Raw genomic sequence first — 25,355 nt, forward strand, 5'->3', positions numbered from 1 at the left:
TTTTTTTTATTAGCTCATAAGAAAATGTATGTGATGAACCACCTTAGATCCTCTTGGGAACTAGGCATGGTAAAGGGTAAGGAAGAAAGCAGGTCATCATATGTATACTAACAGAACCATTGAGAAAAACTTAAACTACTGATGAATATATCAGTTCACTTCCCAAAATGCTTTTAGCCCCCTTTTCAATTATCAACTTAAAAAGCACCATCCCAGAGCAGAACTCTTCAGTTTTCTGGGACGACTGCATTTCACTCCTTCCCTAACAACTGTGCTGTAGAGCTAGCTGAATATCAAGCACCCATTTCAGTGCAGAGCCATGAAAAGAAGCACAGCCTGGTGAAGTTCAAGTGCATATGAGGAAAGCACCACACCACAAACTTTTCTTATAGCTACATAAAAAAATCTATCAATTTATAACAAATGTTTCCACATGTGTAGCAGTACACTTCATCAGCCAAAGGCACACCTACAAAGTTGGGTTTCTCTAAAAACAACAAAAATCTGGTGGGGAAAAAAAGTGGAATTCATTGTCCATCTGCTTCCTGCAAGTCCCTTTAAATTTCCTAAAACCACAAGCCAATTTCCAAATATGCAGCAAATGTTACATTTATCAACAGTGCTCACCTGCATACGTGCACACACAAACTACACGCTTACCAAGCTGCGAATCATCCGCTAAAGAAAAAAGCATACAGCACAAAACGCAGAATCCATCACCTCTTTCATTACTTCAAAAATCAAATAACTAGACAATAAATACTCCAAGGTGACTACAAAATGACCACAATAAATTTCACCCACCACAGAAATAACAGCTAAAAAATGAGGATGTCAAAAACATGTGCATCAGCTTCGAAGATACTATACACCCTGTAACCATGACTTACCTTCTTCTCTAAGGCTACACGTAACTTAAAAATGGGTACGCTATGCATGCCAAACATCACGTAGAACATTCATTACAAATGCTGGTTCTCAAATGTTTAGCAGTAATATAATAAATCTTAATGTAAAATATTTGAAACTCAAATTAAAATCATGGCTAGCCCAAACTCCCATCTTAAATGAAACTTAATAAAGATTAAGGAATAGTAATAATTTTTCAAATCACAATATTTTAACAAGAAAATAAATATAAAAATTTATTTGCAGATGTATTCTTTTAGTTTATAAGGAAAACCTCATTTAAATTAAATTAGGCTGCTCATTAAAAAAACAGATGAACTATTTATGGGCCTCAACATGATTCCCTAGAATGTAGCCACTACTCTAATCAATATATACCCCAATCACCACACAGTATTTGCTGGTGGAATACTTACAAGCTGCTTTTGCCAAATTTAAAGGAAAATACTTTCTTTTAGGTAGAAATGGATTGGGTGATTTCTCATTACATAAAGTCCCAGAAGATACTCAAACTACCACCGGATGCTTTATCTCATTCATCGCTGATATCCTTTGCCAAGTGGGGATTTCTTTACGTTTAACTCTTATATCGGACACCATTGCCGTGTATCACTACCAGAAAGTAACAAGGTAAGCAAAGAACAACTGTACAACAGAAACACCTTTCTGCCACAAAACCCATCCGCTGAATAAACCTTCCAACTGGACTAAGAGATACCTACAAATGAAAGAGACTTATCCAAGACCACACAGCTCTTAAGACAGCCCTAAAAAAATTAATAAATCACAAATATATCTGAAATCTAGAAACTTCTCCCCCAAGTCTTAATATAAAATAGAACAAACAAAAACAAGAGCTCTTTTAAAAAAGTTTTAACTCATTACATTTCCAAATCAGCACACTAATGTCTTACTGGTAAGCTTGATGGTCTTTCTTGTTGTATTAAGTTCAAGTCTTCATGGTTAGGTTTTCCAGAAGCCAAAGGAGGTTGAGACCTAGTTCCATAGCCTTCCTGAGACATGTCCTAAACAAACACAAATACAAAGCACTTCATAAATATCTCAATGAGTTGTAACCAAAACAAAGCAAGGCTTATCACAAACTATCAACTGATATTACATTTAAGCAGACATATAAATATGTTATAGCTATCATTTAACACTTTATCCAAAGTAGAAAAAAATCAAAGCAGTGAATCATCAAGAGCAAAAACATGTATCTTTTTATTTTAAATATATATATACATGTACACACACACACACACCTAAATTTATTATGAGACCATACAAACTAAACACCATATTTGAGTTTTGCAGGAAGGTTAACAGTCAGTGAAAGATGGGGAAGGAGGTCAGCTATGATCAAACTCTCTTTTAAACCGGAGCAAACCAAAAGCTCATGTTATTGCTTAATTCTGATTTTGGTTGAGCTGCCTTTAATATTACCTTGAAAATGTTAAAATAATTAATGAAAACTTTACTAACAACTGACTTTTAGTATGTCCTCTCGATAACCCACAAAACAACATAGTTATTAAGCTCACAGTATCCTGGGGTTTCTACAAAATCAATAAACATTCATGCATAGAATTCCATATGTTCACGTGGCACAGTTTCCAGAGAACCACAATAAAGAATAAAACAGCAGTAGGGAAACAAAACACACCCAAAAAACCTGCTGAAGTATGAGAAACTTATCATTAACATGGCCTTTCTGGCATCCTGTTGAACACTTTTCCAGGAGGTATTCTGCATGGTTTCGGTATTATGCTGAAATACTATTATATAAACCAAATACCACACCACACCAAACTTACTACATACCCAATCTCTAGCTGTTTAACTATGTATGCTCAGCTACTAAACATTCTACCACCATTTACACCCAAAGTCAAACAGCAGGACAGCATATAAAGTACTTATTACAGCATGTCTTAATTGGCACTGAAAGTTGAAGAACCAGTTTCTGAGCGGAGAGCAAAAAAGAATAGAAAATATCACTTAAAAACAAAATTCTCTCCCTTTCCCTTGTCAGTGTTTAAAGAAATACCACATACAGGTTCTACTTCTCCTGTTAAATTCTCAAAATATTACTTTAAAAATTAATGTTCATTAGTTGAAGCCCTATAAAAAGCTTCTACTGCCCCACCCCTTTCTCACACAGTATACACTTAAAATTACATGGCTTCTTGAGCCAAGAAACTTTGGACCAATAGCTACTACTACGAAGTACACGAAGTGCGCAAACTAGATTTAGCGAGCCAAGTGCTGGTTTTAAGCAGGCCCTGTAATAAAGAGCATGACAACAACACAGCATTTCCCAAGCAACCCTGCTACCCTTTAAATAAAGCTCTACACACACACACAGTTCATCAAAATATCTAATCTCTAAAAGGAATGCATAATGCCTAGTCAGTACGATGCTTTTTTAAGAGAGTTAAAGCCCAGTTGTCCAGGTTTTAATCTGGTAACAGTTAGGTGAGGCCTCAGTGAGCACATGCGATCCAGGACACCCAAAAGGGTAGCTCTTCAATCTGGCTGCCCGCAGAGGATAACAATTAGGCTGTGGGGGACAAAAGCCGAGGCTGAAAGATTATTACCACTCTCACTGCCCCCCTGCCCTGAGCACCACAGCTTCCGGATCCCAGACCTCCCCTTGTCACACAGACTTCCTGCTGGGTGCCCTGCAGGTTCCTTTAGATTAACAGTGAGGATTTCAAATCAAGTAGGGCACAAGGCCTCCATTCAGGGCCTTCACCCTGGTACAAAAAACAAAAAACAAAAAACAACACCCCACAAAGGTGCTGGACAGTCTCACAATGGGCAAACAAATGAGCAGACCCCTGCTAGTTCCTCAAATACACGCGTGTGCGCACACAGAGTTTATGGGCAGTGCTCACTTTTTTTTTTTTTTTAGTAAACGTCAGTTAAGAAACAGGAACAGACTCACATGCCCTCTGCTTATTAGCCTTTTAAATGTTTTTTATTTTCTCTTTGTAGCTAAATGAACTGATTTTTAAAAGAGTTGAAAGAGACCATTACAACTATAATGAATACACATTTCAATTTAGATACTGTCCCCTCTAAAATAAGCAACACTGAACTAATAGACTATGAAAGCTATCAGAAAATTTTACTCTGGCCTTACATTTCACGTTTTAAGGCTTTAAAAGTTCAAAATAATTAGATTCTACCAAAGTCTCCAACACTATTCCTAACCACAAGAGGCTTTCAATTATTAAATTCAGTTGGAAATAAAACTGAAACAAAATTTAGTGAGAATTGCTGAAACGGGAACTTCTTCTAGCCTCAATTTATGTTGAAACACAAGGATTAATTTGACTGAGAAAACATCCAGAAAAGGTACCAAGTTTTAACCTAACACAATCATCATCCATATATAATTCACACAGGGGCTATAAAGTCTACATCTGGAAGCTTTAATAGAGATAGAAAGGTTATATTCTATAACAAACCAGAGCTTTTTCCCCCCTTCAGAGCTGTATTTATTTCTAGTATGTACTTATTTTCACCTCGAGAAGAGCAGTAGTAATGAGTAATTTAATAGACAGTAAGAAGGCAATGTCAGTCTCAGAAAATAAAGAATATGTTCAGCATCACATTTTATAGACAAATGACAAGACACAGCCTTACATTCTGAACACACCGTTGCCATCTTTGGTTATTTACAAGTTGGAACTAGTGCACACCAGTGGGTACGCCAGTTTACACGCACATGATTACTGCACTCCTCCGCCATCCATACACAAAGCCCTGGCTATTTAAGAGAGTCTCTCAGTGTGATAATTCTGCAATACAAAAGAACCACAAGTGGGGAATGTGGTTTACCCCTTCTCAGTTCTTTATCAATATTAGTTTTCTTCATCTCACCCACAGACTTTGAACCATTGATGGAGTCTGGTTTTAACTATATGTTATGAGTCAAAGATAAAGGGAGACTGACTCAGAAAACAACAAAGGTGTGAAAAGAGCTTGGGGTAGGGGTATGTACACATCTGCTTCAGAAGTTTTCATCTAGGTGTTTCTTTTAACAGACATGGTATCGTCTACTGAGCGCCCAGGATGGAACACTCCTTTCGTCGGGCGCTTCACATCCCACAGCGCGGAGCCTAAGCCGGAAACACTTGTGTCCCACTCCTATGAGGAAGGGCCAGATCAAAACCCGTCAAGGCCTAGAGCCCGAGTGCTTCTGTTTTCTTTTATGATGAAGTGAATTAAGTACTAATGGCAACACCAGTCTATAAAGAAAATGTAGAATAAAATGTCAAGGATACTTTTTAAGAAAAAATAAAAAGGGAAGATATTCCCATGGTGTGAGTTCGAAAGATACAAAGCGATGAACACTGACGAGAGCGGCCACCTCCCTCCCAGGATGCCCTCCAGAAGGACTGCTGTGCACAAGCTGTTATTTCTCTTTCCACAACTGCGCAGGGTGTTGCCAAGTACAAACGTGAATTCAAATCCTTTTTCCTTTAAACACAGTGGGGCATATTTCCTGTACACAGCATATTTTTTTGGTCCCTTAACAATGTATTGTGGAGCTCATTCCATACCTGCACCTAAGTATCTATTCTTTTCTTAACGCTACGTAGTCCTGCATTATTGTCAGTACTGTGACTTATTTAACCAGTCCCCTCCTGATGGACATTTAGGTTGTTCCCAGTCTTTCCCTACCTCATGCAGCACCATAATAAAATCCATGTGCGTTCATCTTCATGTGATATTTCTCTGGAGCATAAATCTCCACAAGGAGAATTTCTGCCAAAGGGGTTGATACGTGTTAAATTTTGACGGAGTCTAGCAAAGTGCCCTTAACAAAAGGAGCATCAGTCTATACTCAAGTCCATCATTTTGGAATAGCATGAAGCTTCACTAAAAGTTTACCTTGGCGTCTCAATATGCCTAACTGCATTACAAAAAGCAGGAAATCCAGAGTAGAGGGAGTGGGAGGAGGGTCGGCAGACAGTCACAAAAGGGAAAACAACACATAGACTACAAACCAAAGGAAGACAGGGAGCAGATGCAGTGAAGAGCACCTCCGTCCTAGACACACAAATGGTACTGAGGGGCTGGGGAGGGTGAAGTCCAGAAGCCAGCAAAACACCGTTTAGAACGCACAGTGATTTTCAGGTTACTCAAGAAACGGTTTTCCAATAATCACATGAAGTACAGATGGGCTACGAAGAATACCTTACTACTCTTGTAATGATCCAGAGCGAGATGACAAGAACCTGAATGGCCTCGTAACATCCTGCAACATCTAGGTCAGAACAAACATCTTGCTCCTTTTCTCTCCCTGCTTTGGAAACTCCCGTCATCAGTTCCAACGACTGATGGGGAAAAGAAGTGGTCCTGGTATCAGGACCACTTCTTTTAAGACACTGTAGTGGGACGGGACAAGGACGGCATCACCGCCACAGAGAAAATGCCTCATGGCCACGCGGGGCTGCCAGTCATGTGAAATCATTACTCTGATCAAGAAACTCAGCATGCTACTGACCTCCCCAGCTTTAGTTTGTAGATAAATAAATGTAAACTAGCCTTTCCAAAAGGAAAGCAATATAAAGCTATAAAATATTCAGGATGGCACAATCACCCTCTTGCCTTCTCGGAACACCCTAACGGAAATGTTATTAATGAAGACAGCTGACATTTGCAGGCAGGGCTCTGTGACGCACCCCATGCACGGTCCACCTTTACCAGAGTCCCATGACATAGTCCCTAGCATCATCTTGCTTTTTACCACGAGGAAGCAAAAGCTTAAATGAGGTGCACGGCTAATGTCGAAGCACTGCCAGTATCTCAGTGTGATGGACAAATCTTCAATTCTATCCTAACTACTTTGGAGACCACTGGAAGCCTCAAACACTATTACATAACAAGGATATAATGTAATTTTAACTTTTAAAAGGTATTACCCTATTCTTCCATATATTCTCCTAAATGCCCCTTTCAGAAATTAATGAATCTTGCATATTTTATACATGGGGTATTTCCAAAATATTCAATTACAGTGTTGTGAATCAATAAGAAATACTAACATTGAAAACTCCCACAAATCTGAATATAAAACTACTCTCTCTACCACTTGTTATCATTGAATAGTTTTATTTAAAGTCCACAGGCTGACAAAAAGCAATATAAAGAGACCCAGCCTTCCCAAGGCTCCTCTGCTGGTTCTGCTCTTTCTGCCCGTCCCCCGAAAACTGGTGTCCCTCAGAGCTTTACCCCAAAGACTCCATGCAGTCTGATCTGTGGATAGTGACGATTCCCAAATCTCGATTTCAAGTCCCACATATTTGAACTGCACTATAAACATCTCGACTTGAGGGTAAAGTCCCTTACACACATCATGCCACGGAAGGACTCCCCTCTTCCTCCTCCAATCTGCTCTTCCTCCTTCGGCTTGCCACCTGGTCGAAGGCCTCCCCCTCCACAGGGGACTTCTCAGAGCTTTTTATCTTTCACCATTCATACATTTCTGACACATCACCAAACCCCAAGTCACCGCAAGTCCACCCTCTTTTGTCTTTCCCCCAACTGCCAGGCCTCTATTTGGGCCGCTTTTCACGACAGCCTCTTGCCCACCATGTCGGCAGAGCGGACTTGCTAAAACACAAATGGTCACAGTGTCCTCCTGCTTGGAAAGGGCTTCCTCCTGGGGCGCCTGGGCGGCTCGGTCAGTTGAGCAGTCGACTCTTGGTTTGGTCCTGATCTCGGGGGCGTGGGATCCAGCCCTGTGTTGGGCTCTGTGCTCAGCAGGGAGTCTGCTTAAGATTCTCTCCCTTTACCTGACCCTTTGCCCCCACTCTCATTGGTGTTCTCGCTCTCTGAAATAAATAAATCTTAAAAATAAAAGACCTCCTCCTCAGTGCCTACAGAATGAAATCCACAGTCCGGTTTGGCGCCAAAGAGTTGGGCAAACATCCTCCAGCTGCCACCCCAGCTGCATCTTGGTCTTCCCCGGGGCCCACTGCAAGTCCTCACGTCACCCACTGACTGCTCCCGAGCTCCCGCGGTGCCCTGCGTCTGCAGGCGCAGCTCTCCCGGTCTGTCTTGGTCCCGAGTGGATGCCTTTCTTTCTGCGTCTGCAAAGCATCTGGCTGTCCTCAAGATCCTCCTAAACATTAACTCCACCATGCCCCCAAACAACTACCCCACACCAACTTCAGATGTACTCCTCTTAAAGAATTTACAATGCTGGGGACGCCAGGGTGGCACAGTCGGTTAAGCATCCAATTCTTGATTTTGGCTCAGGTCATGATCTCAGGGTTTTGAGACCGAGTTGCAGGTCAGGCTCCGTTGAGTGTGGAGCCTGCTTAAGAATCTCTCTCTCCCTTTCCCTCTGCCCCTCCCACCCCCACTCCTGCACACCCTCTCTCTCTCAAAATAAATATTTTTTTAAAACAGAGTTTACAGTGCTGTATTTCAGCTACTTGTCTGGACTCTTACTTCCTCTCGGGCTCCCAGTACCAAGCATGGACAGGTACTCAATAAGAGGCTGGTGCATGATTTTTTTTTTTTAAAGATTTTATTTATTTATTTGAGAGAGAGAGAGAGTGAGAGACAGAGGCACAAGAGGGAAGAGGGTCAGAGGGAGAAGCAGACCCCCCGCTGAGCGGGGAGCCCGATGTGAGACTCGATCCCGGGACTCCAGGATCATGACCTGAGCCGAAGGCAGTCGCTTAACCAACCGAGCCACCCAGGCGCCCCAGGCTGGTGCATGATTGACTGAATGGCTCTGAAAAGCTTACACTCAGAATTAGACACAGCAACACAAAAATACATGTAGGAGGACAGATACATAAAACTGAACAAAACTTGGGCTCACGTCCCAGAATATTTATCATGTTAACAGCCACACTGCCTGGTAGCAGCGTGCTACAAAACACATTTTGCTGTTTGTTACTGGCGGTCTTGAATGTAGTAAAAAAATAATAATAAAAATTGAGAGAGAGGGGAAAATACTATGGCAAGCATCAGTGGTGCCATCAAAAAAGAAACAAAAATCAAGACATTCTATACCTCCTAATGAACAAACCAGCAATGAAATATTCTTGCCAAAAAAAGAATGATAATGAGTTTGATAAAGCCTGTCTATCTAAAAACCAATTTATAGGAAATAAAAAGGACCGAAGAACACACTAAACCATAGCAAATCAATCATCAAATCTCAAACTGTGGGAATCTCTACTAGACAAATGACCTACTTTCTTCAACAAATAAGTTGCAATAGTAAAAAGAAAAGGAGAAGAAAAGAGAGAGATGGAGACAGAGGGAAATCCTAGAGATGAGAAGGTATCAACCAATTCTAAGACTGGATTTTACTTGGACCTTGATTCAAACTACCCTACAATGTAAATTAAACATTTATTCCATTTATGAGGCTACTAGAAATTTGGATAATTGGTATGAAAATTTATGTTTTGAATGTGATAACTGTATTATGTTTATGTTTATTTTTTAAAGCCCTTTAACTTTTAGAGATATAAAATGAAATATTGACAGATTAAATGATATGATGTCTGGGACTTACCCTGAAATAACATTGAAGCTTGGGGTTGGGAGGTGAGGGAAGAGAGTGTGGATGCAAGAAGACTGGCCCTACAACTTCTGAAAGCTGAGTGATGTGTGCACAGGGCTCCTGTCTACTTCTGTTTATGTTTGAAATTTTCCATTTAAATGAAAATGGAGTTAGCAATATTGAAGACAAATTCGGAAATCCAGAGGGGGCTGAGGCTGTGGGGCTGACTGCAGCTTTCACCTAAGAGACTATTAAGAACTTCCTAATTGGTCCCTTTGCCATCAATACCCTTTCCCCCAAGAAAACCCATTAAACATAGATCATTTAATCTTTCAGTTTCTTAACCACTCCCACACCATTCTATCTTTAACATGTATGCTGTACTACTCAATCCTAACGCTCAGCTGTCTTTTTTTTTTTTAAATCCCTCCATAATCTTAACCAAATTAACCTGGCCAGTGTCATTTTCCCGAGGGGCCCCAACTGCTGACTCAGCGACCCTTTCTCACGCTCATTCCTTGATCAAGCCGTCCTGATCCTGATCAGCTCCAGCCACCCTCCTTGCCCAAATCTGACACTCTTACCCTTATCTTGGTCTGGGCTCTCAAAGGCCCTGTTTCCTCTTTCACTGACTCCAAGAAGCCTTTTTTAGGCACAAATCTCAAAAGTTCATGAAACTTTGAGTCAAAGAAACCCAAGATCAAATTCCAACTTCTAGATTATTCACTAGCTGTGTGACCCTGAACAAATTTTTCAGTTCAGTTTCCTACTCTAGAAACCACACTGTATTGAGTTAACCTGGGTAGGCTAAGGGCACAATGAAACATGCCCTTGACTCCCAATGCTCGTGTATATTAGGTACACAATGCTCAGTGACTAGAAGCAGAGTGGGTGTTTTACATCTGTCATAATTACTGTCTGTTTAGGATACTGGTAAATCACTTTAATTCTTCTAAATCCATATCAATATGTAACCCTGTATCTTCCTTTAAACACTTGTTCCAAAACTCTTTTATAGTAGATTTAAAAAAATCACATATCCCAGGCTCAAATGGTTTTTTACTGCTACTGATTCCAAAGGCAGCTTCTCAGCTTATGTTAAAGCCAAATTCCCTGGAATACACAGTATATACTGACTGAGTATAGATTGGCTAGATTCGGAATACTGCTAATTTTCTACCAATTCACAGGAATAATTATTTCCAAAATTTTAAAAACCATTCTAGATAAAGGACAGGCTTAGACAAGCTACTTTATGTTTCCTTACTGATACGTCTCATTAATATTGACAGCAGATTCAACACTACAGTTGTGGCCTGCCATTAACGAGAACGTCACCACGGCACAAGACGTACCAGTACCCATGAGGCTGCAGCAGTCCCTGGCCTACAGTAAAGCTGAACTCTGAATGGACTAGAGGAGAGAGAGAAGACCTCCACCAAGAGGGGCTATCTCCCCAGCTCTAACCAAGTTCTAATCCTGGAGGTCACTACTCCGGCATTCAAGACTTGAGAACACCTTCTTGTTTTCTCTGTTTTTCGAACAACTTCCTCCTCAACTAACAGTGGACCCAGAGTGAAAAGGGAAATGTATCTAAAATTACATTTCCTAAAATACCAAAGAGAAATATGAAAATACTCAAGAGCTAAGGACTAAAATAATTAAGATTTTTAAGTTTAATTTATTTTAATAAAATCACAAAGCTAAATGACCTACAGTAAATGTCCAGTTATGCTTTTTGTCTCACACACACACACACACACGCACACACACACAGAATAAAAAAGAACCCCAGCTCTATAACTTATTACCTAAAGAATGACTTTCCTCATCCACGAAACCAAGATATTTAAGAACTTATCTCCAAGAGTTGTATTAATGATTAAAGGAGAGACTACCTTTCAGCAATTAGCACTGTGCCTGGCACACTGAAGGTTCAATAAATGTTAGCAATTATTATTTATATCCTTTAAAACTACATTTAAGAATGAGAATCAAAATTTGCATCGAACCACTGGGGCTTTACCTGTGGTAATCAAGCTGATGGTGATAATGGCAAAAGCAGCTAATAATTATGCGACATTTACTATTTGCCACACGCTAAGTGCTTCCGCATTGAAAGAGAAGCCTTTTTTGTCTGACCTGAACCCCATGAAACAGGGGAAGAAACTGAGGCACAGTTTCTTGAGTAATTTGCCCAGGGTCACTGAGCTGGCAAGTGGCAGAGTTGGGACGGGAACCAAATACATTCATTCCCCAGGGTCCTCACATGTAACGACTTTCTGGCTCTGCCTCCCACTGGACAAGGGCTATTTTCTGGACTCTACCCCACAGCTGATAAATCTCAACCTGAGGCTGGTTTCAAGAATCTAAATTTTTAATAAACTTCCCAAATTTGCTTGTAAAGTTAAGAACTGTTGACTAACGACAATACAGTATTTTCACTAAAGTTTGATAATTAAGGAATCGCGACAACATGAGGCTTTGGGGGATTATGCCATTCACCCAGGATCTAAAGTGTAAAATTTCTCTGTGTCATTACCAAGAGCTAGTTTAGCATCCCTTCATGGTTGTAAAATAGGTGGACCTCTCCTACTGATGTCAGGAATGGTCCTGTTTGTCTTACTGTGGTTGCAGGAGCAGCTCAAAAAGGTCACCATCCACTCTGAAAGAAGCAACGCTGGTGCTAACATCTCACATTCTCTCACTGCTGACTTCCTGCCAAACCCCAAACCCCTTCCTCCCTGGACCAGAGAGCTGAGCACCCCAGGCACACCAGCCAGACACCTGGACACTTGAGATTGTAACTCACATTTAGGGCCTGAATTCTCAACCTGAAGGGACAGAGATTTGAAAACTCCCCTGAAATTAAAGCAAATTTTGCATGGTGCATATATTTTTCTGGGAAGAGGATCCCCAGCTTTCACCAGATTCTTAAGGACCCCCCCAAAAAACTAAAGGGTAAAAACGAACAAGGGTAATAATAATATCAAAAATGGGACCCACCAAAATTGAGAACATAATTTCAGAGAGATTTAAAACCAGATTAGCTACAATCTTTATCTAAATAACTGAAATAAAAATATAATTACTAAAAAATTTCCAAATACAGTTAGTGTCCAAATTGTATATGCAATAAAAGCTCAGTTTGCCCAAATAACTCTAGTCTAAAAAGTTATCTAAACAGGACACCTTGCATTACTACACACATGCTTTAATTAAAGGAATGGCATGAGGGGCACAAGTGGCACGAGAGCAACCTGCTGAAACAGAATTTATGAAACCCATATGCTGTAGAAACAGGTAGAGAGTTTGTTTTTGCCAAAGAGAGAAATAAGGTGCCAGAAAGATCCTGTCTCAAGCCTGTCTTGCCAACTCATCTCTAAAGCTGTACAGGGGATCACTTTTAAAAAGTTGACTCAACTCCATGGAACGCCTTTGGAGTAAAAGCTAAAACTACCAAAGGAAAAAAAAAAAGAAGGCTAAAAAAAAAACCCAAAAGGTAACCAAAAAAACATAACAAAAGACAATAAAAGCCAGCTAGAGAGGACTCGGTGGCCGTTGTTTTGCACTGTACCAATAACACTTTCAAAATTAAAGAAGCAAAAAGGATTCTGTTGAATTTTTTTTTTTTTACCATGAGCATATATGACTTTTATAACCTTTAAAAAGAAGTTAAAATGGACCATTTGGTCTATGAAATTAATGCTGTCTTTCCCCCCATTCCAGCTGTCATTTTCAGAGTATAGACTATGAGGGGAAAAAATAGTCAGCATCCACTTCCTATCACCTTTACTGATCTTCAGTGAAAGTAAACAGGCTATAGACACTCCTCTAAGAAATAACAGAATCATCTGAATTTTTCAGAGACTCCCTTATAGTTGTTAAAATTATCTATATTACAGTTAAGTGTTATGAGTATAGGAAAAATTTACCTTTAAAGAGTCAATTAAATTTCTATTTGGAAAAAAAAAGAAGAAAAAAGAAGACTCCAGAAATTTAGGATGACCATCAATTACCTCAAAATTAAAGTAAAATTTATTTCTGTACAAACACCGCAAATTCCCAAGGACATTCTGAGAATAATCCTCCCACTGCTTTTCTGTAGGGGAAGCGAAGATGATATTCTAGATACTTGCCAAGTGGTAAAATAGTGGGGTCCAGGCTCCTGGACTCTCCTGCTGTGCAGGGTATTAACCACTGAGTTGGAGAACCCTGGGGTTTCAGGAGAGAGAGGGGGTACTCTCTGAGTGTGCTAGGCCAGGGACTATTCCCAAACCACTCTTAACTACTGAGTTTACACAGCAGTTCTCCCAGGATGATCCTGGGTCAGCAGTAACAGCAATATCACATGGAAACTTGTCAGAAATGAAAATTATCAGGCAGTACTCCAAACTGAAGCAGCAGAAACTCTGGGAATAGGGTTCAACACAATCTGTGTTTTAACAAGCCTTCCGGGTGATTCCAACGCACACTGAAGTTTGAAAAACGCTGGGTTAACAAATGGAAAGCCTCACACCAATGGCCTGAAGGCAAGAATATCAGCCTACCTCTGGAGCAAAATGCATCCCTATTATATATAAACAAATAAAGGAGACAGTAAACCCTTAGATTAAAGTAGAACTGGGATCAAACCCAAGCCCCACCACATTCAGGGAAAACTTGCTGTATGACCGCTCAGGGGTTATTAATAATAAATGAAATAATATCCGTGGCCATGCCAAAGTAAAAGAGTGGAGAGCACGGGTTAGTATTTCTGCACTCCAGCATTAACATTAGAAACATTAGAATGCATCAGAATTGCCTATAAAGTTAAATGTAGATTCCCAGGTTCCCCCAAAGAGAACAGTTTTAAAGAGAATTTAGTTGCCCAAATACCCCAGGTGATTTTGATGCAGATAATCCCCCACCCCCCGGTTTTCACTGTAGAAAACCATGGCCCTACAAAGGTGGTTCTTGCCCACACTAGCAAATTCTAAAAGTCACCCTATTATTTCAAACATCTGCAGATAATTATCTTCTGGAACACAATAGATAGAGAGCCTATTATTCTAAGAATTTTTTAAATCAAAGAAATTGATGAAGGAAGAACTTTAATGTCATATATAAGTTATGTTTTACCTTCTTTTCCATACTTTAACAAACTGAACAAGCACTGAAAGACAAAAAGGCAGTTGAGAGGAAGGGGAAAAAAAAAAAAAAACAGGAAAAAGAAATTCCACAGTCTCCCTTGTGTCAGAATGTAAATTCAAGGAAAGTTGACTGTATGAAAAATATAATGAGCAGAGCGTCTGGGTGGCTCAGTTGGTTAAGCATCTGCCTTTGGCTTAGGTCATGAACCCAGGGTCCGGGGATCAAGCCCGGCATCACATTGGGCTCCCTGCTCATTAGGGGGTCTGCTTCTCCCTCTCTCTTTGCCCCTCCCCCCACTCATGTTCTCTCTTGCTCGCTCTTCTCTCTCTCAGTTAATAAGTAATCTTTAAAAAAAAAAAAAAAGAGTAGTGTCTGGGTGGCTCAGTCAGTTAAGCATCTACCTTCAGCTCAGGTCATGATTCTGGGGCTCCTGGGATCGAATCCCGCATCGGGCTCCCTGCTCAGCGGGGAGCCTGCTTCTCCCTCTCCCTTTGCCTGCCACACCCGTTTGTGCATGCTCTCTGACAAATAAATTAAAATCTAACATAAATAAATAAATAAGTAAGTAAGTAAGTATGTATGTATGTATGTATGTATAAAAGGAATCTCAACGATACTTTCAGTTGCATATCCTTTTCTTTTTTTTTTTTTAATATTTTATTTATTTATTTGAGAGAGCGAGAATGAGAGAGAGAGAGAGCACATGAGAGGGTAGAGGGTCAGAGGGAGAAGCAGACTCCCTGCTGAGCAGGGAGCCCGATGCGGGACTCGATCCCGGGACTCCAGGATCATGACCTGAGCCGAAGGCAGTCGCTTAACCAACTGAGCCACCCAGGCGCCCCTGCATACCCTTTTCTATCCTCAACTTCACCTCTCACTACCAGTGGAGGAGGGGCATCGAAGAGGAGAGGAAGGGGAAGGGGTACGAGACCCACACGCAGGTACCAGTGCCACTTCCACGTGATGTGCCAGTCTAGGATGGAGAGGCTTCCTCCTCCACAGCTGAGACTGCGTCACCAGGGCAAGGAACGAGGGAATAACTCCCAAGCGCACCCAAGTGCCAGCACATCTGCTTCAGTCCCATAGCTCCACCCTTGTTAGACAAAGTGGTGGAGATGGAGGAGGGAGGGAAGAAGAAAGTGAAGAACAGTGAGGGCTCACCTACTCTCACAGCTGTGTCTGAAACACAGGAAAGGGTTGGGGTGGGGGGGGGATTCCTGCATTTTAGACTAAATCCTGATCTTAATGCATTTGAAAGTTCTCTTCGGCTTTTAATACAATGTATCTTATTTTTAAAAGATTTATTTATTTATTTGAGAGAGAGAGAATGAGCTGGGGAGGGGCAGAGGGAAAGAATCCTCAAGCAGACTCCCCGTTCAGCTCGGAGCCCCAGGCAGGGCTCAATCTCATGACCCTGAGATCATGACCTCAGTCAAAGGCTTAAAGGCTGAGCCACCCCGGCGCTCTTAATACAATGTATCTTAAACAATGTAAGATTTTCCTCTTCCCTCAGCAGGGCAGATGCTCATGGCCATCTGATTTGATCTTCCACACATTTCTAAACACGCCAGACTGTCTGATAAGCAGATGCCTCACAGCATCTGGACAAGCCTTAAGCCAGGACCAGGCTACCCCCACCCTCCAGACCTGACTGGCTTCTGGGTTATTCTTCTCAGAAGGAACCTTCCATCACCTTTCTAAAGTAAGTTCAGTATTAAAAATATTGTTATTACTATATAATTCCTTACATCCCAGCCTTTGATTCTAGTACTTGAAAAAAAAATATTTTAAAAATATTTTAGGGGCACCTGGGTGGCTCAGTCGGTTAAGCATCTGGCTTTGGCTCAGGTCATGATCCCAGAGTCCTGGGATCGAGTCCCGCATTGGGCTCATTGCTCAGTGGGGAGCCCGCTTCTCCCTCTGCCTGCTCTGCCTGCTTGTGCTCTTGCTCTCTGACAAATAAATAAGTAAAATCTTTAAAACATAATAAAAACAAAAATATTTTAAACATGAAAATGTATAGCATTATCAAATTATAGTCCAATGCAGTTAGAGTCCCACTTACAGTCCAAAACATAAAAAGAATAACTATTGAAAGTTACGCATCAAAGAGCCCAAAATACTTTATTACTGGAAGAGATCTATATAAAATCTGATGATTTTTCTCTGGCTTTTCTCACTTTTATAAGATAAAAGCAAAGGCCTAGGCAGAAATAGTTGCAACTGACTACAGGATCAACCTGATTTCTACAGCAATTAAAAAGAACAGGGCACGCCTAGGTGGCTCAGTTGGTTAAGCATCTGCCTCTGGTTCAGGTCATGATGCCAGAGTCCTGAGATCCAGCCCCACATGGGGTTCCCTGCTCAGTGGGTAGCCTGCTTCTCCCTCTCCCTCTGCCTCTCACCCCTGCTCACGCTCATTCTCTCAAATAAATAAAAATATTACAAACAACAATAACAACAACAACAACAAAAGGGGCACCTGGGTGGCTCAGTCCATTAAGAGTCCAACTCCTGATTTAGGCTCAGGTCATGATCTGAGGGTGGTGAGATCAAGCCCCACGGAGGGCTACATGCTGGGGGTGGAGCCTGCTTAAGATTCTCTCTCTCTCCCTCCCCTGCCCTTCCCGCTCCGCTCCCTCTCTAAAAAATAAAAAATAAAATAAAATAAAATAAAAACAACAATACCACATACATGTCAAATGACATGCTAACATTCTCAAAATGTTCGTGTTCATTCTTCAGTAGATTTTTCTATTTACTTATTTAAAAAGCTTTCAGGAGGGGCGCCTGGGTGGCTCAGTTGTTAAGCGTCTGCCTTCGGCTCCGGTCATGATCCCAGGGTCCTGGGATCAAGCCCCGCATCGGGCTCCCTGCTCAGCGGGAAGCCTGCTTCTCCCTCTCCCACTCCCCCTTTCTTGCGTTCCCTCTCTCGCTGTCTCTCTCTGTGTCAAAAGATAAAAATAAATAAATAAATAAATAAAGCTTTCAGGAATATCAAGACCCAAAATACACAAACACATACAAAATTAACCATTATATATGAATTGATACTGTTAAGGCAACAAATTATATCTATATTCAAAATTAGTGCTGAACTTTTAATATACTGCTCTGTCTCCAAAGGGAGAAAACATAAAATAAAAAGGAGAGGAAAGTCATTACTTTCTTAGGCCCATCCTCCTGATCTCTAGCCACTCCAGCCAAGAGCCCACCTTGGAGGCTGCTGGCTCCAAGCCCGTCACACCCCCTGTGAGCTCCCAGGAGTGGCTCCAACCTGAGTCCTACAAGCAGGTAAATGGTTACCCAAGTCAACAATCAGAAATCAGTCTCAGAATGGGCCTTCTCAGACCTGAAAGTAACTTAAAAGTTTTCTCCTTAGATGCTCACAAGCTCTTTAAACTTAAAAGAAATTCCCCCTAGCAATGGTTCAAAGACTAAGACAATTGCAAATAGGGTAAGCAAGAAGAAAGGAGGAGATTCAAAATTCAAACATAACCCAAGGCTGCACTAGTAATCTCGTTTAAAACAAAGAATAATTTTTATTAACTTACATTCCAATAGTTTTTACTATCAAGTTAATTGATTCCTGTGTTAATATCTAAATGTTAAGCAATTAATGGCAACAAACTATAAATGTCCTTCTCTTTGCTTTTATAACAAAATCTTATCAAACAAATGATATGAGCACTTCAGTGATTTAATACAGGCTTTCTATGATTAATTTTCCCCAATAGCTGTAGAATAAGGAGTGGCTTATAAATTAACACTGTGTCACAGAAGTAGTAAGAAACGCAGATTAAATAACTAAATAACAATAATAATAAGGAAATATTTATGCCACAATGGATCATCACCAATACTCCTAATGAAACTTTGGAACTCCTTTAAGTGACTTATTTCAGTGGCAAGTTATTAATCCTAAAGTATTTTACACTCATATTTGAATGCTATCTCCTTTTCAAAATGATTCCCGTTTGCCAAATACTTTTAAGTTTCCCGTATCTCCTTTTGAAAACTGCTCATCATGAAGATGTCTAAATAAAGTGGCATTTTATTATTATTTAAAGATTTTTTTTTAATTTATTCATTTGACAGAGAACAGAAAGGGGGAGACTCAGAAGGGGGGAGAGTCAGAAGGCACTGAGCAGGGAGCATGACCTGACCAGGGCTTGATCCCAGGACTCTGAGATCATGACCTGAGCCAAAGGCAGACACTTAACTGACAAGGAGGCAACCAGGCATCCCTACAGTGCATTTTAGAAAATATAATTCAAATACTTGTGTCTACCTACTCATATCAAAGTAGACTTAGATTTCCACTTGGTTCAACTATTAAGTAATCTACTATTAAAAGTTAACTGCTCAGCTTGTGCTATTTTCTGTTTAAAGAAATTATTGAATAACCTTTTATTTCATTTTTAATCACTGAGGAAAAGCAATATAAGTCACCAGTCATGTTCCTTCTAAATGACCTTGACTTTTTTTTTTTTAAAGATTTTATTTATTTATTTGAGAGAAAGACAGAGATGGTGACAGAGATAGTGAGCAGGGGGCAGAGGGATAAACAGGTTCCCCACTGAGCAGGGAGCCCGACACGGGCCTCGATCCCAGGACCATGGGATCATGACCTGAGCCAAAGGCAGACACTTAACCGACTGAGCCACCCAGATGCCCCTGACCTTGACTACTTTAACCAAACTTCAAGTTTACTCAGTTCCATTCATGGTTGGACATTACCTCTACTCTCACTAACAAAGAATTAGTCTTGCCCTCAGGATCACTTCTTCTCTCACAAGCAACTCTTACTCATCTTTCAAAACTTCCTCTAGAGACACTTTTACCAACATCCAGTCACAGCTGAAAAACACACCTCTCCCACCGTACTGTCATTATCTAGCCATGCTGACGCTTCCATTTGACCAGGAGCCCCTTCAGGTCAGACACATATTTGATTAATCACTGAATTCCCAACATATAAAACATTTTCAATCACAAAGGCATTCAGTAAATGGTTTATGTTTTCTTTTCCTAACCATTCTGTCTTCTTCAATTCTCCCAATAAACCAAAGGTTAAAAAAAAAAATTAAAAAGATAAAGTTGGGGGCACCTGGTGGCTCAGTTGGTTAGGCATCTGACTTTGGCTCAGGTCATGATCTCGGGGTCCTGGGATTGAGCCCCACATCGGGCTCCCTGCTCAGCGGGGAGTCTGCTTCTCCCTCTCAATCTCCCTCTGTGCTCTGCCTCCCTCTCGCTCGCTAATAAATAAATAGTCTTTAAAAAAATAATAAAGAAAAAGATAAAGTTGTACTTTGAGAAGTATGCATTCATAATACTCAATAGTTCTCTCAAGAATCAGAGAAGTCTTTCACCTAGAAGAAAAGCTAACTTAAAATGGTGAAGTCTGAAATTCTCTCACTGCTTTACACTTGGGTTTTTAAAAAAGATTCATCCTGATATGTTCTCTTTAAATAAATTGGAACTTATTTGAATGGAGTTACCTCCTACAAATCTTCTCTAAAGAAAGATTTTTCTGGCTATGAAAACAACAGTGTAGTTTAAAGCCATGAAAACAGAGAGAAGATTCTGGCTGCCAACTGTCACAGTCCTGGAGGTGGAGCTTAATCAGCAGAAGACCACCGTCAAAGAAAAGGGTATTGACAGTCAGGCTGGTTTCCACACCACGTGACTCCTTGCAGGTTACCAGCTTCTCGGCACACTCCCTTCGACCCCTAACAAGTGCATCCATCAAGAGGCAGTGGGTGAAAGGTCCAGAAGAAATCTGTGCCACAAGAGACAACAGAACCTCTTTCTTCTCCAGCATCTCACAAGATTGGATTTGAATAGAACAGAAAATAAGAGATAAAAGGAAAAGATTACGAGTCTACAGGAAGAAGGGGAAGAGAGAAAGGTAATGAGAGTTTGCTAAGAGATGACAGTGAACCAGGAAATAAACCTCACATCATATGTCATGACCCAAAACTGAGGAAATGGAAGGCAAGAGGAACCTCTGAAGCAAAAGAAAAAACAAAAAAGTGAAAAAAACTTTTGGCATGAAAGGAGGTTTTCCCTACTACACAAAAATATCAAATCTTAGGTGAAGCAGTTTGAGGAAGTAAGCAAGGGTGCAAAAACACTTCAACAGGGAAGCAACTTCTTCAAATAGCTATTTTTTTTTTTTTTAAGCCTTAAAAATTACTACTCTTTTTAAGAAGGAAACATCAGAGGGTTGAGTAAATACAGTGTCTGTCAACTGGACAGTGGATTTCACCGTTACATTGGTCATTCTCTCTTGGTCTACAACAGGAAGAATCAATCAGACCTATTGTTACTTTGTAGTTCTATTTCTGACCTCCTAAAATGAGCAGAGGAAAGAAACAAATGGTAATGAAAGCAAACAGTAAGAATCTGTGATAATTTTGGAGCCTCTGAGTCAAAGGTAAATCAAAAAATTACAAATGTCCAACTGTGTACTTCTTGCCGATGAAATCAAATCTCCATTATCTATTCAACCTATGACCACAGTAACACATCAGGCAGGTTCTATATCTAGTTCAAAATTCTGTGAGGTCTCCTTAACATTGTCAGGGCTCATAAAAACAACTATGTAGAATCCTTACTAGAAATAAAGTTAAGTACCAGTGGAAAAATAAATATGAAAATGAATAAGAGAGCTGGTTGGAGGTATCATTTCTTAACACCTTCTGGAAAGGAATTTGGCAAAACATCAAGTCTTTAAAATGTGCCTGTTCTTGGGGCACCTGGGTGGCTCAGTCATTAAGTGTCTGCCTTCGGCCATGATCCCGGGGTCCTGGGATCGAGTCCTGCATCGGGCTCCCTGCTCCGCAGGAAGCCTGCTTCCCCCTCTCTCCCACTCCCCCTGCTTGTGTTCCCGCTCTCGCTGTGTCTCTCTCTGTCAAATAAATAAAAATCTTTAAAAAAAAAAAAATGTGCCTGTTCTTTTACCCAGAAATTCCATTTGGGGAGTTTACAGGTAAAAACTTGTGCAAGTGGGCATACACATACATGCACACGTGAAGCACAAAGGATCACCTATACAAATGCTCAATACAGCGCTGTCTGCAATATCAAAAGCATTTTCAAAGTCTAAATACTTGGCAGTAAACGTTTATTTTCTTCAACATTGTAAAGTCTACTTACTATGTACTAGTAAATAAAAAATATTTTTCAATGATTAAGTCAACATGTATATCGTGTTTCTACTTTGTGCTAGGTACTGGGGACACAGAGATGACAAAGCAAAGTCCTTCCTCTCATAACGCTTATATTCTAGTGGGGGAGCCACTGAAAAGAGCAGAGCAAGAATGTAACATGTTACCTAGTGATCAGGGCCATAGAGAAAAGGAAAGCATGGTCAGGTAAAAAGGAGCGCAGGGAGAAGGGGGTTGCTATGTTTTACACAGAGTGGTCAGGGAAGGGGGCTTGCCTGATGCAGTTATCACTGGAGTAAAGACCTCGAGGAAGTTAAGTCTTTGAGGCAGAGCGAACAATAAGTAAAAATGCCTTTAGAGGAGCACTGCAAGATGACCAGTGTGAAAGAAGGCAGGAGGGAACAGGGGGAGGGTGCACACCCAGGTGGGGCACCAGCCGCCATAAAGCATCTACCTGGCTGCTGTATCCTGCAGTGAACAAGGGCATTGAAAAGTGCGGGTCACTCATGTGCTCCTGGACCACTTCCAGTAAGACATCATGATGCCTTGCCCCAAAGTGGTAGCAATGAAACTAGTGAGATCTACTTAGATTCTGAATACATTTCAGAGGTAAAATGCATTTGAAAGAAAAAGATTCAAAGAAGACTTCAAAGTCTCTGACCAAAGTGTTATGGAGGATTTGCAATAGAGGGAAAATACAGAAGAGCGGATTTGTGGAAGAAGAAGTGAGAGTCCTGAGTTTTGCTTTGGATATATGGGGTTGCAGAAGCCTGTTAAGACATTCACTGGGAGATGCCAAGTAGGAGCTGGGCTTATAGTTATAGAATGGAGGAGGGAGGTCCAGGTTGCAGAAATATATTTGGGTGAAAGTTCTAGCCTCTAGATGATATTCAAAGTCATAAGGTTGAATGAGATCACATAGGTAAAGTGTGTAAAGACAAGAGAAGAGCCTCCAACACGGAGACCAACCTGTGAAGGTAAGGGAGACAAAGAAAAACCAGGAAAGGAGAGCACAGAGTGGCCAGCAAGGTAAAAAGAAAGGCAGGAGAGAGTGGTGTCCCAGGAAACAAGCAAAAAAGGTGCTCCAGGAAGGAAGATACCATCACCTGCATCACATGCTCCCAACAGGTGAAATATGGAAGCATGACAGCTGCCGACTGGACCGTATAACAGGACCACATTGGCAGCTTTGAAAAGAGCTGTTTCAGCAGAGTGGTCAAAATAAAAGCCTTTCTGGAGCCAACTCAAGGGGTGACAGTAAATGACGCAGGTGAATGAACAGAGAAATAGGCTCCTGTTGGTTAGGGTCAAGAAAGGTGGGTTGTGGGGCACCTGGATAGCTCAGTCCATTAAGTATCTGCCTTTGGCTCAGGTCATGATCCCAGAGTCCTCAGAGTGAGCCAAGCATCAGGCTCCGGCTCAGCGGGGAGTCGGCTTCTCTCTCTCCCTCTGCTCCCCTACCCCTGCCACTCATCCGCTCATGCTCTCTCCCTTGCTCACTCTTTCTCTCTCAAATAAATAAAAGCTTAAAAAAAAGAAAAGGTAGGATTTTTTTTTGTCACTCCCATTAGCACTCCACCATGCATGGCATAGCATGTGCACAGGATCGTGAAGTTTCAACCAGAGTATACCAGAAGGCACAGTGTCTGTGCAGACACAAGTTGGTTGGTATGTTAAGTTCTCCCAATTGCTTGCATTTCTTTGATGAAATAGGAAACATCACCAGCTTAGAGTAAAGAGTGGAGAGGTGAAGACAGAGAGGAATGTGAAATAGCTCTAGGGCAGGTGGAAGTATGGGCATGGGTCAGCTGAGGTCAGCAGTCAGGAACATAAAAGAATAAGAGTCTTCCCTCCTTCCTTCCCTACCCCAGTCTTGTGGAGCAGACACGGAGCTGGGTCTCATCAGGGTTGCTAAGACGGTTTTTAAGATCGGGAGGGGACAGCACAATGTAATAAGTCTACACAGACGAGTAATGAGAGTGGATGAGGAATTCTCGCTGTTTAGGAGGAAAGGGATGACATGAGGGCTGTGAAAAACAGTAAAAACGAGAAAGGATCAGGGCGCCTGGGTGGCTCAGTCAGTTAAGCGTCTGCCTTCGGCTCAGGTCATGATCTCAGGGTCCTGGGATCGAGCCCCGCATCAGGCTCCCTGCTCCAAGAGGAGTCTGCTTCCCCCTCTCCCCTCTGTTCATGCTCTCTCTCTCTCTCTCCCTCCCTCTCTCTCAAATAAGTAAGATCCTTTTTTAAAAAATGAGAAAGGATCAACTGACTGTATGTCTCCCTAAGAACGGAGCCACCATTTTAGATTTTTTTGATCAGTAGAGACACATTCAGAATATCTAATCTGCTGTACTGCTAAAAAGGTAATTCCTTTTATTTTGTCATTGATGTAGCATCCTTCACACAGAATTTTTAAAATATTATACACATTACATGTTAATTGTAGATAATTTAAAAGATACAAGTAAGGTCCAAAAAAAAAAAAAAGCTGTAAACGTTTAGATAACATTCTTACTGATTCCTACTGGGTGTGTGTGTGTGTATTATTTACAAATTTACGGTATCTCCACACCTTGGGGTAACTTACCTTTTCTGTTAAACAACTCTGTGAACATGTTATTAAAAATGTTCTATATTGGGCTTCTGGGTGGCTCAGTCGGTTGAGCTTCTGCCTTTGGCTCAGGTAATGGTATCAGCGTCCTGGGATCGAGTCCCGCATCAGGCTCCCTGCTCGGCGGGGAGTCTACTTCTGCTTCTCCCTCTACCTCTGCCCCTCCCGCCCCTCATGTTCTCTTTCTCTCTCTCAAATAAATAAAATCATTTAAAAAAATGTTCTATATATTTTCATTTTATGTACTTGCTATCATATGGTAATAAATCCCATGGATTCAAACCCTGCTCATGATTTCAAGTTGTTCATGCAATATACCTGTATCCCTATTTGCATGGCGAGTTCACAATTACTACACAAAATCACACAAAGAGCTAATTATTTGTCTGAGCCTAGAACTCAACTCTATTTTGCATGTAAAAACAAACTACTCTTAGATTAACAAATTATTCTTAAAATAATTTTATTACATACTGAATTTTCCAGGAATAAAACTACTACGTATATCGAGGAAAGATTATACTTTGTTTTGTTCAGACTCTGACCAAGAGTAGTTCACCATCTTTTTTTAAAAGATGAATCACCACTGACAACCCTGCTTAAGACATCGGAGTTGCTAAGACAACACTCATTTTGTAGCTGCCAAGTTCAGTGATCCCACACGCACACGCAAGTGACTATTTCACAAATCTTCCAATATAATCAGGCCTCAGAATTTAATTAATGATAGTTTATCCATATACAGTTAGTGCATTATTCTGACTTGTTTGAAATTTTGTGTAGGTAACGTATTATCTACAAATTTGGTGTAGATCACATATTAAATATGAATTTTATTTCCAAAGGATAAAGGAAGCATTAGAAAAGTTTCATTATAAAATGGGAATGTATTGTCTGAATGTTATAAGCTATTCTATTACATGCTTATTATCATTTTAAACTGCATAAAGGATATCAAATAAAGAGCTAGAAACTATAAGAGGAC

General features: G+C 40.8%; 1 protein-coding gene across 9 annotated transcripts in view; it reads right to left on the reverse strand.

The window, feature by feature from the left end:
- The window catches only part of ARID1B (AT-rich interaction domain 1B), a 434,847-nt gene that overhangs the window by 275,190 nt on the left and 134,302 nt on the right, over positions 1–25,355 (reverse strand). For all 9 annotated transcript variants that reach the window (XM_028103326.2, XM_028103324.2, XM_088023824.1 and 6 more), the window contains one exon: positions 1,824–1,934. In XM_028103326.2, the coding sequence (XP_027959127.2) occupies positions 1,824–1,934 (111 nt within the window). The remainder of the gene's footprint in view (positions 1–1,823; positions 1,935–25,355) is intronic.

Source organism: Eumetopias jubatus, unplaced genomic scaffold, assembly GCF_037043125.1.
Source record: "Eumetopias jubatus isolate StellerSeaLion01/CBP00866 unplaced genomic scaffold, mEumJub1_p1.0 scaffold_6, whole genome shotgun sequence".
Lineage (NCBI taxonomy): Eukaryota > Metazoa > Chordata > Mammalia > Carnivora > Otariidae > Eumetopias > Eumetopias jubatus.